Here is a 12,659-nt window from a genome sequence, read left to right on the forward strand (position 1 = left end):
TCTAACAGAATGTGGCTTAACTAAAATAGCTTTCTTGTAACATGGCAGCACTTAAGCAACATTTTGACAGGATAGATTCTCTTATACTTTCTACCTTCCTAACCAGCATCTCCTGCTATATTGTGTTTTGTTTTTTTGTTTTTTGTTTTTTGCTATTCCTGGGGCTTGAACTCAGGGTCTGAGCACTGTCCTTGGGCTTTCTTAAGGCTAGAGCTCTCTCACTTGAGCCACAGCACCATTTCCAGCTTTTTTTTCTATGTGCATGATACCAAGAAATTGAACCTGGGGCTTCATGCATGCTAGGCAAGCACTCTACCACTAGGGCAAACTCCCAGCGCCTTATTTATTTATTTATTTTGCCAGTTCTAGGGTTTGAGCTCAGGGCCTGAGCACTGTCTTTGGGTTTTCTCAAGGCTACATACAGCTCTACCACTTGAGCCACTGTACTACTTGCAGCTTTTTCTATATATGTGGTACGGAGGGATTGAACGGGGGTCTTGGTCCATGCTAGGCAAGCACTCTACCACTAGGCCAAACTCCCGGCCCTATATTGCTTTTTAACAGTTATACAGAGAGCCACTTGATCCAACAAATGAAAGTAACAGAAAAAGGTGCCTTTTCAATGTTAGCTGTGTCAAAGAGCTTTATGTTCTACTTTTTGGATAAACCAAGGGAATTAACTTCCAGGGAGTGGATAGCAATAAACTGTACCAAGGACCTTAAAAACAAAACAACACAAAAAAAATCATACCAGCCAGGTGTCAGGGGCTCACACCTGTAATCCTGAAAGTGAAGCTATAGATCCAATGACAGTGCTAGACTTGAGCAAACAAAGCTTAGGAGTAGTGCTAGGCTCCGAGTTCAAGTCCTGGGTCTACACACAGTTATTTACAAATGATAAAAAAAAATGCTACTTATTTTCTTCTCTGCAAATCCTCAGTATTCTCCAACTATCACAAGTGTATACAAATGCTAAAAACAGAGGCGGGAGGAGCAATATTAAATTCAAGCAACGATCACTTAGATGCCAAGGTAACTCTTGACTTCGACCTTAGGATCCATTCTCCTCATATCCAAGTTGTCTACAACAGTTATACACTGCACTGGGGAGAGGGGGGGAGAGAAGAAAACAACAACAACAACTTAAGACGTAAACGCCAAGGGGAACTTTATCGAGTACAAGGTTCGAAATTATTCAACGGGAAGGTCAAGCTGTCAGGTATAGCCGTGTGCTCCTTGGGGGTGGGAATTCAAGGACCCTTATCAGCTGTGGCTTTCCTGCAAGAGCTCCAGCGGAGGGAACCCTCAGAGAGACAGGGTAAAATGCTAGAGGACGCGCACCTCACTTCCCTCCCGGGTTCTACCAGTTTTCTGACAGGCCCACGGGATCGACGTCCAGCTACGGACCGAAGAGCTGAGAACCCTGAGCTGTGGAGTTTTACCGGAGTCCAGCGACGCCAGTGCCCGCCGGCCCCACACGTCGGGTGGGCGAGAAACGGCCTCGGCTCCTGAGGAGAATCCGGGACTCGGCTGGGCTTCCCGTCCGTCAGGGCGGCAGGACGCGGCGGCGCCCTCTCCACGCCCCCCAAGGCTTCAAGCCTCCGAGCCACACGGCTGCCCGTCCTAGGCGGCACGAGTTTTCCGTGGGCCCCTCAGCACCCCGCCGCCGCCCCGGCCCCCGCCCGGCGCTCACCAAGGGTCCGGTGCCATCCTGCTGCAGCCGCGGTTAGCTTGCGGCCGGGACACTTCCTGCTTGCGGCAGCTGACTACGGCGGCGCGCAGGGCTCAATTCCCGCCGTCCGTGCGCTGCGCAGCCCTGTGAGTCCAGAATCAGTGTCTGCGGAATGCAACCTGGCGCTAGGGCAGTGAAACCAACACATTAACATAACATAACACCATAACCTAACAGTAAGATAGCTCTTCCCGGGTCGGTAGCAGCTTGAAACAATCTATTCCCACCAAGACACGGATTTGCTGAGCTCGTGGAAAGCAAAATTATTGAACAGAAATCCAAGCTCCCAAAACTTCCCTTACATTTTTTTTTTTTAAACCTTGTTTCTCCAAACAACGAAACAACCCTGGATCGTGGCGATAGGTGCACATAGTATAAACTTACTGATACGCATGTTAAATGCATTTTACAGTATGTAAATTATATGTCAATAAAGCTTAAAAAAAAACCTTAAAATTGTTTTACTCGAAATATAAGGACCTCCAGGATATAGAAACAAAAGCCATATAATGAGTGATTGTTGTCCTTAATGTACTATGTTATCTCTCATCTCTTTTACTGTCCCTTGGTTATCTCATATTGTTACAATATTTCACCTTGTAATCTGATATATTTCATATATGCTTAATTGGTTGTTTGAAATTGGATAGGGAAGGGGGGGAGTCAAGATGGGGGAGGGGGGAGGAGGGAGGGAAATGGGGACCAAGATATGAGATATGTTCACCTTCTATCTGGTGAACATAATGTAACCCTTCTATTAATTACAATTAAAAATATATGGAAAAGAATTGTTTTACTCGGCTTCAAACACCCTTTACAGTACATACTATTTTATACAGCTGTCGACCCAACAAAAGCAATCTCCATGTTGTGTTTTTTTAAAATCTTATTAGTTGCTTAATTATATCGTTTAAAAACTCAGAATTTACACTGGGGAGAGGGAAAAATTGTTGCGTGAGTGTAATGGTAATGGTCCGACCCCTTCAAACTTATAGAATAGTAGAAACACACAGTAGAGACAGTGAAGGGGGAAGAGTAAAGGGATTTAAAAAAAAAAAGCAAAAAGAGGAAGGAAAGGGAAAGACAGACGGGAACAAAGAGAGCGAGAGAAAGAAAGAAAAATAAAGTACCGTGGCTGCATTTTGCAGGCTCGGGTTGGTTTCCGCCGCGCCTCCCCGTTTCCCCCCCCCCCCCCCCCCGCCCCGGTTGCCATAACGACCAGGGGACGCGGCCCTGGCTGCCTCGGAAAGGAGAATGAGTTGAGTCCACGCCAAAATGGATAATCAGACTCCTACACCCGAGACTGATTTGGCTGAGCTAGAACTTGAGGCTGTGATCGGCTTCAATGGTGAGGTCTCACGTGCCCCATGGGCTGGGTGGCTTAGGATTCTCCAAGGACGCATAGTGAAGAACCATTCAGGGACAGTGACACACCACCAGATGACACCTGGAAGTCAGTGCGGGATGGACGGTGGCCTGTAGCCTTGAGCGAGGCCAGCCCCGGGGTGGAGGAGGGGAACGACGGCCTCCTTGCCTTGGGGTCTTGGGGACTCTGCTGTTCCAATGAGCTAAATTGGCGGAGGCCCTTCTCCCATCAGTGCAGCGCTTCTTAGCTCTGAGCCTCACAACTGCCTTCACGGACCTTAGCCAGGTTAACTTATGGTTGTCTGTGTGTTGGCCACCCTGGGTAAAGTTTCCCTCAATGCATTTATTATTAAGTCTTTTTTATTAAGGTCTATAAAACCCTAAAAACGAACGAGATGGATCGAATTGGAGCTACAGGAAAGGAAGCTTAATGAGATGTTCAGTGTAAAATACAAACTGTATGGTTTAGTATAAAATATGTGTGTAGGAGGGAGGGGAGAGAGAGAGAGAGAGAGAGAGAGAGAGAGAGAGAGAGAGAGAGAGAGAGAGAGAGAGAGAGAGAGAGAGAGAGAGAGAGAGAGAGAGAGAGAGAGGCTGAACAGCAGTTGAGGGATGGCATGTAGAGACTAGATCAATGGATATTTATTGCAGCAGATGTAGAGTTTTGCCTGTCTGGATACCCTTCTGCTTGAGAACACAGCACTGGTAGGAACCAATTTTGTGGCACCTATTTGGGAAAATAGTCCCTACCATGTTCAGGTAGAGGGTCCCACTAAGAATTTCCCTGTACAGGAGGGGTTGCAAGGGTGCAGAGAATCCTGAGAGTCAAATGCTGCCTTGCCTGCCAAACAAGAAGAGTTCCTTAAGCTGGGCGCTGGTGGTTTCATGCCTAGTTACTCAGGAGGCTGAGATTTGAGGATCATGTTGGAAGCCAGCCTAGGAAGGAAAGTCCATAACACTCTTAGTTCCAATTAATCACAGAAGAAGCCAAAGTGGCTGTGGCTCAAGTGGTATAGTGCTAACGTTGAGCAAAAAGGAGCTCAGGGAGAGATCCCAGGCAGAGAGCTCAAGTCCCAGGATCAGAACAAAAAAGAAAGAAAGAAAGAAAGAAAGAAAGAAAGAAAGAAAGAAAGAAAGAAAGAAAGAAAGAAAGAAAGAAAGAAAGAAAGAAAGAAAGAAAGAAAGAAAGAAAGAAAGAAAGAGGAAGGAAGGAGGGAAGGGAGGGGGAGGGATGGGGGAGGGAAGGAAGGAAGGAATGAGTTCCTTAGTTCAGCTCATTAGGCCTGCCCCTCTTTTCAAGTATGCTTTTCTGCACTTCTGCAAACTATCTGTATTCTTTCCATGAAGTAACTTCTTTCCTTCTTCTTCCTCTTTTCTTCTTCCTCTTCCTCCTCTACCTCTACCTCTTCCTTCTCCTTTTTCTTCTCTTTCTCCTCTTCCTCCTCCTTCTCTTTTTCTTTTATCCAGAGTTGACTTTTTTTGTAATTAACAATTCTATCTATTAAATGCCATGACTAGAACTCTGAAGACACATACATCTACATGCTGACATTTCCATTGGGCTGGTTATAGAAGGTGGAGTGGGCTAGCTACTCCCAGGAATGGAGGGCACTTCTGCGTATATGATACATACAGTACAGTCTTTTGTATTCAAGCTATTTACTCTCCCAGCAAACAATTCCTTCATTCAATATTATTACCAATGTCTAATTTTAGTCATTATGGTAGGGATAACATCATGGGGGGAAACATGCATTTCACTCAATGCATGTGAACATCCTGTATTAACTGGGTTTCCAATTTTCTTCATCATAAATTGCCCATTTCTAGTCCTTTCCCCATTTTTTCCTGTAAGTTTGTGGGGTTTTTTTATTACTCTGTAGAAGTTCTTTTTTTATTAGGTGATAATCTTTTTTTTTCTGGTCCTGGGCCTTGTATTCTGGCCTAGATATTGTCCCTAAGCTCCTTTTGCTCAAGATTAGCACTCTATCACTTGTGCTATAACAACACTTCCAGACTTTTTCTGTGATTAATAGGAGATAAAAGTCTCATACACTTTTCTTTCAACTGTGATCCTCAGATCTCAGCCCCCTTAGTAGCTAGGATTACAAGCATAAGCCAGGAGCCCCTGATTAAATATTCTTGTCTTATGGCTATTACAGGTATCTTTTCCTGGGTTAAGTTTTTCTTTTCATTTTTCTTCTGTAATTGAAGTGTGTGTGTGTGTGTATGTGGGGGGGGGTGAGTGTGTGTGTGTGTGTGTGTGTGTGTGTGTGCCAGAAATAAGTCTTGAACTCAGAGTCTGGGCATGCCCTTTAGCTCAAGGCTAGCTCTCTACCACATGAGCCACAATTCTACTTCTGTCTTTTTGTTGTTGTTGTTGTTAATTGGAGATAAAAGTCTAATGGACTTCCCTGCCCTGATGGGCTTCAAACTTCAATCCTGAGATCTCAGCCTCTTGAGTAAGTAAGATTACAAGCAACTGGCTTTTTATTACAATTTAATAGAGTTTTTTCACATGGTTATATAAAAAAGTCATTTCCTATATCTGTGTAAACAGTAAGTCTCGGGGTTTTTTCCCCCACATTTAGGCCTTTTATGCACTTGGAAGACATTCTTTATGTGTGGTGTGAAATAGAGACCTAATTTTATTTTTTTCCATATGAATAACTATATGAATTTTTATAAGTGGTTTGCAAGTAGGATATATATATACACACACACACAGAGAAAGAGAGAGAGAGAGAGAGAGAGAGAGAGAGAGAAAGAGAGAGAGAGAGTAGGTTTTTCTAGAAGCCATAAACTTTAGTCTTGTAAGAAGTTATTTCATGAATACGAATGCGCACAATTTCAATGAAAGGAAGCATTTCTTCAACAACTGTGTTCAGCCATTTAAAGAAAAGAATGTGTTCAACTATGGAAATCACATAATATCCAAGACATTTTCAGAAGAAGTGAAATATGAGAGGAAGTAGTCACTTAAGTACCAGAATACTGGAAGACATTAAGTGAAGTGAAACAAGTTAGTGCACGTGTGCACACATGCTCACTCACACATACACATACATACAAGACAAAGGCATGTGTTCTCCCATGTGGAAGAAAAAAAATTGATCCTTTGGGATCAACTCTTGGTCTTTCTCCACAGTCTTGAAGGGTGTAGAGAAGAAAGGAAAGAAGTGTGGTTAACAGATAAAGGAGTGTCCTGATAGGAGCAGTAGCTTTTAATGCTCTGCAGCCTAGGAGACTAGCTATGCTTGACAACAACCGTGAGTTTTATTTCATCTGTACGAGAGTTTGAATTCAGGGCTTTGTGCTTGCTAGGTAAGCACTGTATTACTTGAGCTATGCCCCCAGCCCTTTTCTGCTTTGGTTGTTTTTGAAACAGGTTTTTCCTTGGTGCAGCTTGGACTACTTTCTTCTTGTTTATGCTTCCCACCACAGTTGAGATGATGGGCTCAGGCCACTACACCCAGATGTTTTCATTTAGGTGATGGAGTCTTATGAACTTTTTCTCTGGAGTGACCTCAAATTGATCCTTCTGAGTGCTTCCCCCTGAGTAGCTAGGATTACAGGTGTAAGTCACTATGCCAGGCTTTAGAATGTACAAAGAGATGCTACATGTCTAATGTTACACGAATCTGATCACTACATATTGCACTACATATGTATCAAAATGTCACATTGTGCTCCATGGTTGTCGGAGGAAATAGAACACACATTGAAAATACCCAGTTATACTATGAAGTGTGTGAGCACTGGGTGAAGTTAGATATGTTGTTAGAGGGATCATTCAAGAGGACTTCAGTGACAAATATTCCTTGTTTTCAAAATGGAGGCATAATATATTGTTATAAAGTTTTTGCTCCTTAAATTATGATTAATGCCATGTCACTAAAAATACAATCATGACTGTTTAATCTGTCTTCAAAGTTTATATTGTAAAGTAAACATGAAACGTAACCACAATTTTTCTAATCTAAGATGAGTAACTACAGATAATAGTTATTTCATGTGCAAACGTATTACAAAGTTTTGTCACTATGGTGATTCTTGGCACGCATTTGGAGGATGGACATAAGGAAAGAGATTCCACTGTGAATACTCCCAAGCTCCTCCAGAGTACCTAGTGGTCACTTGAAACTGAAACAGAATAAAAAATTCCCTTCCAGACTGAGCACAGTGCCTCACACCTATAACCCTAGCTACTCAGGCTAATCAAGAAGATTATGTCCCAAGAAGACCAGCCCTGGCCAAAAAAAAAAAAATAGTTCACAAGATCCTCTCTCAACTGATCGCTGTACATGTAGACATGGACCTGTTATCCCAACTATGCAAGAGGCTGAGATCTGGAGGACTGAAACTCCAGGACAACCCAGGCAATAAAAATTTGTGAAGGGGCCAGGAATTTAGCCTAGTGGTAGAGTGCTTGCCTAGCATGCACAAAGACCCATGTTCCATTCCTCGATATCACACACATAGAAAAAAGCCGGAAGTGGTGCTGAGGCTCAAGTGGTAGAGCTCTAGCCTTCAGAAAGTCCAAGGACTGTGATCAGGCCCTGAGCTTAAGCCCAGGACTGGCCAAAAAAAAAATTTTTTTTTAAATTGTGAAGTTCTATCTCAATGGAGGAAGATGAGTGCAGTGATGCATGTCTGTCATCCCGGCTACCGTAGAAAGTGTAAATAGGAGGATAGTAATCCGAGAATGAGCCTGGGCAAAAAGTAAAGACCCTATCTCAGAAAAATCAGTGTGAAGAAGGTCTGGAGTAGTGGCTCAGAGGTAGATCAACTCCTTAGAAGTGCAAGCTCCCAAGACTGCCAAAGAAAAATTTGTTTCAAATCTTATTGCATATACTTGATAAAAGACTATAGAATCCAGGCATGGTGACACATAACTGTAATTCTAGCTACAAAGGAAATCGGGGGGGGGGGGGGGGGGGGTGTGGTTTAAGATCAATCCAGGCAGGGATGGGAGGGTGATCTAGTGGTAAAATGTTTGCTCTGGGTTAGATTCCTCAGAACCACATACATAGAAAAAGCTGGTCATGGTGCAGTGGCTCAAGTGGCCTTGAAAAAGCTCAATGACACTGCCTAGGCCCTGAGTTCAAGCCCTAGGACTGGCAAAAGAGCAAAAACAAACAAAGATCCATCTAAGCAAAAAGTTAATGAGACTCCTAAACCAACATGCTAAGGGGAGTGGCATACATGTAAGTACTAACACATAGAAGATGCAGGTAGGAGGATTGTGGTCCAATGGTAGCTCCAGGATAGACCCTATCTAAAAATAACTATGGCTAAAAAGGGGCAGGAGGTATGGGTCAAGTAGAGTTATTGCTCCTGTTTAAACGTAAGGCCTGAATTCAAAACGCTTGAACTTTGAGTACCACAGAAAGTGTATGTATGTGTGTGTATATATATATATATAGTGTACATTATGAAATTATTCCCATCATCAGATAATGAACATGTCCACCTTGCGAAGTTTGTATGTGTGATAAGAATGACAAAGATCAATTCTCTTAGCAAGTATATAATGTAATGTTATTAACTGTAGCCTCACTTGTATAGTAGATGTTCAGGACTTAGCATCTTTGGTAACTAACCTTTGTTATCCCTCACCATCATTTCTGGTTTCCCCACCCGCAAACACCAGGCAATCACCAATCTGCTCTGCTTTTATGAATGTTGGATTTTCTTAGTTCCTACAGAAGGGAGATTGTTCAGTATTGTCTACTTTTGCCTGGCTCATTTACTTGGTCTCATCTTCTAAAGGGTCACTTAAAAATAGGCTAAGGGGCCAGGCTCAGTGGCTCACTTGTAATTCTAGCTTCTCAGGAGATTGAAATCTGAGGATCATGGTTCAAAGCCAACCTGGGCACTAAAGACCATGAGACTCTTATCTCCAATTAACCACTAGAAAATGGGAAGTGGGGCTGTGGCTCAAGGGATAGGGAGGAAGCCATGAGCTGAAGAGCTCAGGCGTCCAGGCCCAGAGTTCAAGCCCCATGACAGCCCCCCCCACCCCCCCACCCCCCCCACCCCCCCCCCCCCCGCCACTAACTACCAAAAAAGCTGAATGTAGCTAGGTGCTAGTGGCCTCAAGTCAATAATTCCAGCTTATTCAGGAGGCTGAGATCTGAGGATCATAGTTCAAAGCCAACCAGGGCAATTAAGTCCATGAGACTCCTATCTCTAATAACCAGAAAACCACAAGTGGTGCTGTGGATCAAAGTGGTAGCTCAGGAACAGAGCCCAAACCCTATGTTCAAGCCCCACAATTGACAAAAAAAAAAAAAAGCTCAAGTGGTAGAGACCAGCCTTGAGCAAAACCTTCAAGGACAGCACAAAGGCCTTGAGTTCAAGCCTCAAGATTGGCAAAAGAAGAAGGAGGAGAAGAAAGAGGAGGAGAAAAAGGAGGAGGATGAGGAGGAGGACGAGGAGGAAAAAATAAGGACCATGAAAAGATATTTATAAGAAAGACATATAAATGGCTAACATGTGTGTGTGTGTGTGTGTGTGTGTGTGTGTGTGTGTGTGTGTGTGTGTGTGTTGGTCTTGAGGCTTGAACTCTGGGCCTGGGCATTGTCCCTGAGCTCTTCAGCTCAAGGCTACTGCCCTACCCCTTGAGCCACAGTGCTACTTCCTACACATACTTTTTTTTTTTTAAAGAACTGCACAACCGCATTGATCATGAGAGAAATGCAAATCAAAATCACAATGAACAATCACCTCCCATCTGTTAGAATGGCTGTCACCAAACAGACTAAAGATAGCAAGTTGTTGATGAGAATGTGGAAATGTGTCGTGATCAGAATTCCTGCTATTGGTGGGGATGAGTTGTGATAGCCACTATAGAAAGCATTATAGAAAATAATGGAAAAATACAACCCCCGATTGATCCAGAGACCCTATTTCTGTATATAGATCCAAAAGAAATGAAATGAAAGCAGCACCTTGAAGAGAAACTGATTATACTCTCATGTTCATTGCAATGTCATTAACAATAGTCAAAATATAGGAACAGTCTAAGTATCCATGAACAAAGAAATAGATAAAGAAAATCTCTTCTCCCCCCACACACACAAACACACACACATTGGTAATAATGTTCAGTCTTGAAAACAGGATAGGGTAGCTATTTGGCTGAAATCTGAGGATTGGGTTCAAAGGCTGAAAGTCTTCGAGGCTCTAACTAACCAGCAAACAAACAAAAACAAATAAACCCAGACATGGAGGTGTGGTTCAAATGGTTGAGTACCAGCCTTGAGACAAAAAAAGCCAAAGGAGAGCCAGAGGTCCTGGGTACAAGCCCAATACCAGTGCAAAACAATAATCAAAAGTAAAACAAGCAACTACAACAACAAAAAGAAGAGGAAGCCTGGAGGAGATTGTGCTAAGTGACAGAAGTCAGTGTTTTGTATTCCCAGAATGACTGACTACTGGGCTGTCGGTGGGCTCTGTCTCCCCTTCTGCTTTTTCTCTCACTCAAACAAGCTGCCCAAGCTGGAGCTCTCACACTTTTGAGAATTAGCTAGATTGGCCCTTGGAACCTTCCTGTTCAAATTGAGCCTCCTGAACAAGTACCAGCATCCCTCAGGAACCTGTGGGAAGCACAGAATCTGAACATTACCCCACATCTCAGATCAGAAACATCCTGTATTTAATCAGGATCCCTTCAGGACTGATATATATCCAAGCTGGACAAGTGATGTACAGTGCCAGCCTTCTTATCCAGGAAATAAATAATAAAATTACCTTTACCCCATACTTATTTTAATTGAACCAAGGTTTATTTCAGGTGGTCTCTTTTGCACTCTCATTAAAAAAATTACCAGCCATTTCTGTACTTGATTATGATGGTGTGTGTGTAACCCAAACTAGAGCTTGAACTAAGCGTCTGGAAAATACCCCTTAGCTTTTTTGCTTAAGGCTGGTGCTCTTACCACTTGAGCCACACCTCCTCTCTGGCTTTTCTGGGAGTAGTTTATCAAATGTAAGAATCTCATGGACTTTCCTGCCCTAGCATGACTTTGAACTGGATCCTCAGATTTCAGCCTCCTGAGTAGCTAGGATTGCAGTCTGTGAGTTATTGGAGACTGGTTTCTAATGATTTTTATTTTTTTGGCCAGTCCTGGATGAGAGCTCAAGGCCTGAGCACCGTCTTTGGACTTTCTCAAGGCTAGAGCTCTACCACTTGAGCCTCAGCACCACTTCCCGCTTTTTTTCTCTATGCATGTGGTACCGAGGAATCGAACCTGGGTCTTCGTGCATGATAGGCAAGCACTCTACCACTAGGCCAAACTGCTGGCCCTGAATTTTTTTTGCGAGTCTTGGGGTTTGAACTCAGGGCCTGGGCACTGTCATCGAGCTTTCTCAAGGCTAGCGTTATACCACTTTTAGCCACAATACTTGTGGCTTTTTCTGTGTATGTGATAACCAAGAAATCAAGCCCAGGACTTCATGCATTTGAGGCAAGCACTCTACCACTAGGCCAAACTCTCTGCCCCTCTAAAGATTTTAATCTCTTTTTAGGACATGTTCCCATGGGTCTCAAATGCCATCCTGACCAGGAGCATCTGGTTTACCCCCTGGGCTGCACTGTCCTCATCCAGGCCATAAATACCAATGAGCAGAAATTCCTCCATGGCCATGGCAACAATGTTTCTTGTGTGACCATCTCCAAGAGTGGAAATTACATTGCTTCAGGACAAGTCACTTTCATGGGCTTCAAGGTAAATGAAGTAAAAAAGTTCATTGTACATTTCTTTCCAGATGCCTTCTCAGAAGACCAGTGACACCTCAGGTCCTTAGCTTGGAGGCTGTTGTCCTCAACCACCACCCCAGGCTGCTGATGAGGAATCTACTGTTGTTTTATACTATTTGGCAGCTTGGGACTGATAATATCTAAGAATAGAAGACCATTTGAAACTGCTTCTGTTTTGTGGCTGTCTGTAGTGTTTATAATGTATAAGGGGAGCTCCTGTTTTTGGAGCTAATATTCTGATGGTATGAAAGCTTATCAGCCATCTGATCATATAGTCCATGTGTATATGCACATGCATGTGCACATGAGCCAGTACTGGGGCTTGAACTCAGGGCTTAAGTGCTGTTCTCAGCATTTTTGCTTAAGGCTGGTGCTCTACTACTTGAACCACAACTCCATTTCTGGCTTCTTTTTGCTGGTTAATTGGTCTTTTCTTCCTGGGATGGCTTGGAACAGTGATCCTTAGATCCCAGCCTCCTGAATAACTAGGATTATAGGCATGAGCCACCAGCACCTTGTCTGACAGTGTATTTCTTGTTTCCAGGCAGACATTATCCTGTGGGATTATAAGAAGAAGGAGCTGATGGCTCGGCTGTCCCTTCACAAAGGCAAAATTGAAGCTCTCGCCTTTTCACCCAATGAGCTATATCTGGTATCACTTGGAGGCCCAGATGATGGATGGTAAGGAACTAAATCTATGTAGTATATTTCCAGAAGTGTTAGATATCCTGGCCCCTCTAATGCCCTCTGTTGCCCTGGCTCTATTTGAGTGCAAAGTACATGAAACACCAGTGAGAA

At 43.5% G+C, this 12,659-nt stretch overlaps 2 protein-coding genes across 2 annotated transcripts in view; one reads left to right on the plus strand and one right to left on the minus strand.

Annotated features, from left to right (window-relative positions):
- Stx8 (syntaxin 8) overlaps positions 1-1,540 on the minus strand; it is a gene marked incomplete at its 5' end in the record, with an annotated part of 226,074 nt that extends 224,534 nt beyond the window's left edge. The window contains one exon of the mRNA XM_090349527.1: positions 1,443-1,540. Coding sequence (XP_090205653.1) covers positions 1,443-1,540 — 98 coding nt within the window. The remainder of the gene's footprint in view (positions 1-1,442) is intronic.
- Positions 1,541-2,948: 1,408 nt separating this feature from the next.
- Cfap52 (cilia and flagella associated protein 52) overlaps positions 2,949-12,659 on the plus strand; it is a 31,287-nt gene continuing 21,576 nt past the window's right edge. Inside the window, exons 1-3 of the mRNA XM_090349528.1 lie at positions 2,949-3,080; positions 11,630-11,829; positions 12,406-12,542. Coding sequence (XP_090205654.1) covers positions 3,008-3,080; positions 11,630-11,829; positions 12,406-12,542 — 410 coding nt within the window. The 5' untranslated portion in view covers positions 2,949-3,007. The remainder of the gene's footprint in view (positions 3,081-11,629; positions 11,830-12,405; positions 12,543-12,659) is intronic.

Source organism: Megascapheus bottae, chromosome 17 (assembly GCF_031878675.1).
Source record: "Megascapheus bottae isolate mThoBot1 chromosome 17, mThoBot2.hap1, whole genome shotgun sequence".
Lineage (NCBI taxonomy): Eukaryota > Metazoa > Chordata > Mammalia > Rodentia > Geomyidae > Megascapheus > Megascapheus bottae.